Source organism: Batrachochytrium dendrobatidis, assembly GCF_000203795.2.
Source record: "Batrachochytrium dendrobatidis JAM81 unplaced genomic scaffold BATDEscaffold_18, whole genome shotgun sequence".
Lineage (NCBI taxonomy): Eukaryota > Fungi > Chytridiomycota > Chytridiomycetes > Rhizophydiales > Batrachochytrium > Batrachochytrium dendrobatidis.
The window spans coordinates 382,468-387,232 of NW_006281116.1; the positions used below are offsets into that span (position 1 = coordinate 382,468).

Genomic DNA, 4,765 nt, shown 5'->3' on the forward strand with positions numbered 1-4,765 from the left:
TTTCGTTCCAAATGATTTAAAGTTGTCAATGTTGCGTAGTTTTGATGATGTTCCAGCAAAAATAACCTTTTTGGCAAACTCCTTATTTTGTATAACATACAGCAAGACTGAGAGTGTTCCTCTTTTTGAATCTTCATTCACATCTCCGTTTTGTTGGATGTGATTTCCCTCCATTGACGAGATAATCGTGCTTCCAAGATGTTCGGCCAACACATGAGCTTGATCAAAACAAAAGAGGCAGCGCAAATCATCGTCAATATAGCTGCAATGTATGTCGTTCAACTTGTCCAAAGACAATAGCTTCAGTTTCAGAAAGCATAGTCTGATGGCTCTTGAGTTGAACAATTGGTGAATGAGAAACTGTGCTGGAGTTATGTTAGGATATTTTTCCTTGAGATATTTGAGAAACAGAACACGAGACAGTAGAAAGGCATAGGTAATATCATAGAGTTGTGGCAGGCTTTGATTCGGTTTTCCATTTTGAAGTGATGCTTTCAAAACTTTCTTTCAATGAGAAGAGTGAGGCATCATTATTAGAATATTCAGACGGATACTCCTAAGTGGTAATCTGTGACAAAGCTAATTCTAATAACGCACACTTTGAATCTCCAAATTAAACCCTTCATCACCACTAATCCATATGCCCCAACTCCATTATCCTCATTTCTGGAGATTCATGTTCCAAGTAACGGGTAAATGGTGTCATTATGTAGATATAGTCAACTACAGGAATCAATCCCATTGGCTCAACTACTTTTCGTTTACAACCACTAATTATCAAATGTGTTACTTGTTCGTATCACAAGACAATCAACTACTATAAAAGCTAGAATGCTTAATCTTATCAATAAACAACTATTCAAACTATTTCAACTTTCTAATTACTTTATCACACCTTTTTACTATACTTGAAAAGACCAAGTCTGCTGATCTTGGATTAAAGTGAAACTTCCATTACACTTTTGATTTGTTCTCTTCTGATAACTACTAACAGTTACAGATTATATTCTACTTTATACTTTACTACATTTATACAAATCACGAAGCTCCGAAAATTCTGACAGTCCAAGGTAATTCTGAATAAATAAACACCAGATAGTCACTGATAAACTGATGGTATCCAATGTATACATGACACATTGTATAGTTACATTTAATTGCCAGCAATGTGTGATTGGATTACTCGAGTCATCAAGCAGTTTTCAAACAGTTTTCAAGAACAATCAAGTCATGTCCAATAAACTGTCTGATGTGCAGGTGATTTGGCATTGGTCCGTTGGTCCATTAGTACGATTGTTGGTTGGCAACTCGGACTTGTAAATGACAATTGATTCTTGATTGTTGCATTGGTGTCCATATGTGTCCATATGTGACTCATTGTATACGGAACAGGACTGACAAGTGTGTCTGAATTGATGACAAATGATACAGCCTATCCAATAAAAAGTAATACATTGATCGTGTCTGCGTGGAAATAAGCTTCATAACTTCCACTTCTGAATGTATGAGAATCAACATTCAAACAACGAATACATTCAATGACTCTTGCAAATGCATTGATAGAGTGTTGTTGAATAGTTCGAGTTCTTCTTCCAGAGCAGTGTCACTGAGAGTAGCAACTTGTCTTATCCATGCAATGAGTTGTATAGACATTACAATTGTAATTACTTGGTTTTGTGCCTGGTCAATATATTGAAAAGTCCCCCGACATGTAAACAGAAGAGTTTGTATATTGTTTCAAGCTTTCATAAGAACTTCAACTGTTGCCTTGAGGTCCTGGACATATTATTGTAAATCGTTTTCAAATCTCATCTTAAGGGAATTGTTCACTCGTGTCAGGAAATAGAATTGCTGGTGCATTATTGAGCACAATAATTATAGGAATCTGTTAATAAAATGGCAATATTTAATTTAATTTTCTACAGTAGGATAAAGAATTTTTACAGCGTATTGGTCGATATCTTGAGGTGTTTTCTTGGTAAAAGAGTGGTAATACAGTGGAGGAAGTAACCAATACAACTTCTCGGCACCATCTCCAAGCATCTCTAAATCTTCTTCGGCACCGCCTTTGATATCATGTTTCTTGCCAACAGTCATTTGAAATGCACCAATTCCAGGAATCCAAGCATCAATTGCTGCATAGTTTTTAGTTTTTGGCACATATAGCTGATCTTGAGTCTGACCTAGTAAAACTCTATCAACAACTAGTTTCACTGAAGATGGAATGGTAAGAGTCGTTTCTTCAGGCTTGGATTTCTCATTTCCATGCACCAACTTGTGGCTGTCAAACATCTCCGTTCTCCAGCATTTCAAAAGCATACGGTTCAAAAATATATCCACACAGTGCAGCAGTAAGAGGGCTTCCTTCACACGATGCCAAGAGTTCCGCCATCTTGCGTTTCGCTTCTGTTCCTTTGATTTGAACAATGATATCCAAGGCTGTTTGAGACGCAAAGGTAACAGATGGTTCTGTGAATGGGTCAACAGATGTCATGTGAACCAAAGAATGGACAACTTGGGACTTGTCTGTAATAGTCGAGTTCAAGCCAATTATCTTGATGCAATCATCGAGGTCGCATTGCCTACATGCTGCTTGAAGTAGCTTTGTTGGATCATACTGCTTATCTTCCAAAACATGTCGAGGTATTCCACCAAGAATTTTGAAGCGATCACGCCAGTCAATAACAGTAGCAAAACAGGGGGTGATAGTTTCCAATTCCATTTCAGTCCATATCGGCATGTAAAAGATCCGAAGATGAGGAAATTTTTTGAAGTCATTGACCATTTCTCGTCGTGGGGAGGTTGACAAGACAAATGAGCAGTCTTCATAGGGAAGTGCACTTAGATCCGCTGCGTTCTTGCCTTTGGCGTCAAACAAACACCACAAGTCAGATGCCCAGAAGTTTACGTTGTTGTTGGAAGGTAGAAAATTAGGGTAAAACACACCGCCTTGTCCATCGTAGTAGATAGTGCTAGGATGATAAATGAATAGCACACGTTTGCCTTCCTTGACAAGCTTCCACAATAAGTAGATGAGAAATAAAGACTTGCCAATGCCAGGAGTTCCTGTGATAATAGCTCTTTTGATGCCAGGATTGATGCGTGATGCAATGGATTTATAACTGTCCCGAATGTATAGCTTATTCAAAGAGGTGGACGGAATATCTTGTCCAAATAAAATCCATCCATCATTTTCAGTAGCTTTGCAAACGTTGTTGTAGAAGAGGATTTGACAGGGCGAGAACAAAACACTGGTTTCAGTACGTTGCTTTTTGCGAAAGAAGTCTTCGTCGTTTGCTGTTGATAAGGAAGTATAACCTGCTTCAAAAAGGTCAGTTTGAGTAGGCTGTCTTGAAGATGGAGGGGAAACACCAATGACAATGCAAGAACCATCTTGAGTAAAGTATTTTTGAGGAAGAGAGTCGAGTAAAGCCCAAGTGTTGATTAGTTGGTCCTTGTTGGTGTCAGTGTATAGTTGGAGTTGAGGAGCACCAATGTCAGCCATAGCAGGACCATACTCAGACTTGATAGCATCCTGAACTTCACTCAGGTTTTCAAAGTCAGTCACATCGATTTCAGCAGTAAGTGTGCCATATTCAACATTGAGGTATCGTTTTGGCATTCTATGAAAAGAAAAAAGAGTAAAAAAGCAATTTATTTGTCAAATTGTAAAACAAAAATCGACTTTTTAATCGAGTCAAAATAACAAAATTTTGGGATATTTCAAGACAATTCACACGATTTAAATATTTGGAAATTAGTCAAATTTACACCAGAATTAATGTCTCATTAATGTGAGACATTACTAGTGTGAGAGTGTTGACTTGCATTGTGTGAGACATTAGTAGTGTGTGAATGTGAGACATTTCTGAATAGTTTAACAATCAAAAACCATCAACAATGACGTTTGAACTGGAATTCACATGACTTTCTTGGTTTCTTCCATTTTATAAACACACTCACTCACTTGTTAATAAACAACACAATCGAATATTGATTCATTCCATCACATCTTCAATCAACTGTAAACACACTTGACAACAATGACAACCATCAATATGCCATCATATGTTCACGATCCTCACAAGTAATATGAACTCAATTGAAAACGCTGTTATTAGCACATTTGGTCAGTTGCAGAGTCAAACCAATGACATTGTTGTCATGATGACCAAACACGACAATGTCATTCAATCATTACTGGGACAGATCTTGGTCAAACTGGACTCTGGTTGCTCACCAACACATGCAGTTGTTATACCAGTTGTGGTATTCGAAACCATTTCCATGACTGTAAACACCATCGCTACAGTGACTGTGTTTTGTCCACAAAGTCAATCCAAGTTGTTCATATGCGACAACAGCACGTTGTACACACATGCAGACTGTCGATACGGAATGCCAAGCAACAATCGACTTATTCCGTAATTGTGCAATTGTTGACATAAATACCATTGCGGTCAATGCTGTATCGACTGGTGTCAAACCTTGAATGAATGCTGCAACTCGCATTTGTTTATTGCGTTTTGCATCGAATGCAATGTGCACACTCAATAAACTTTGTGATATTCTGGTCACATTCCGTATCAATCTGCAACGGATTACCAACATCCATACAATCAACAACACAATCAGATTATTAGTAGATCAATCTATTGCTGTCAAACTTGTAGTCATGACACAACTCGGTACAAATCAGGTCAAATTTGATCCAGAAATTCCAACAAAAAACATCAATCCGACCACTGAGCTGGCTGTTCGTTGA

The 4,765-nt window shown here is 37.8% G+C and overlaps 3 protein-coding genes across 3 annotated transcripts in view; 1 reads left to right on the plus strand and 2 right to left on the minus strand.

The window, feature by feature from the left end:
• The window catches only part of BATDEDRAFT_28465 (uncharacterized protein), a gene marked incomplete at both ends in the record, with an annotated part of 2,848 nt that extends 1,195 nt beyond the window's left edge, over positions 1–1,653 (minus strand). The window contains 3 exons of the mRNA XM_006682760.1: positions 101–504; positions 1,020–1,076; positions 1,534–1,653. Of these exons, the coding sequence (XP_006682823.1) occupies positions 101–504; positions 1,020–1,076; positions 1,534–1,653 (581 nt within the window). The remainder of the gene's footprint in view (positions 1–100; positions 505–1,019; positions 1,077–1,533) is intronic.
• Positions 1,654–1,911: 258 nt separating this feature from the next.
• On the minus strand, positions 1,912–3,622 carry BATDEDRAFT_28466 (uncharacterized protein; the record flags this gene model as incomplete). The annotated part of the gene is made up of 2 exons (XM_006682761.1): positions 1,912–2,299; positions 2,322–3,622. 2 exons carry the CDS (start codon positions 3,620–3,622, stop codon positions 1,912–1,914), a joined length of 1,689 nt encoding a protein of 562 aa, XP_006682824.1.
• Positions 3,623–4,092: 470 nt separating this feature from the next.
• On the plus strand, positions 4,093–4,765 carry BATDEDRAFT_28467 (uncharacterized protein; the record flags this gene model as incomplete). The annotated part of the gene is made up of 2 exons (XM_006682762.1): positions 4,093–4,333; positions 4,674–4,765. 2 exons carry the CDS (start codon positions 4,093–4,095, stop codon positions 4,763–4,765), a joined length of 333 nt encoding a protein of 110 aa, XP_006682825.1.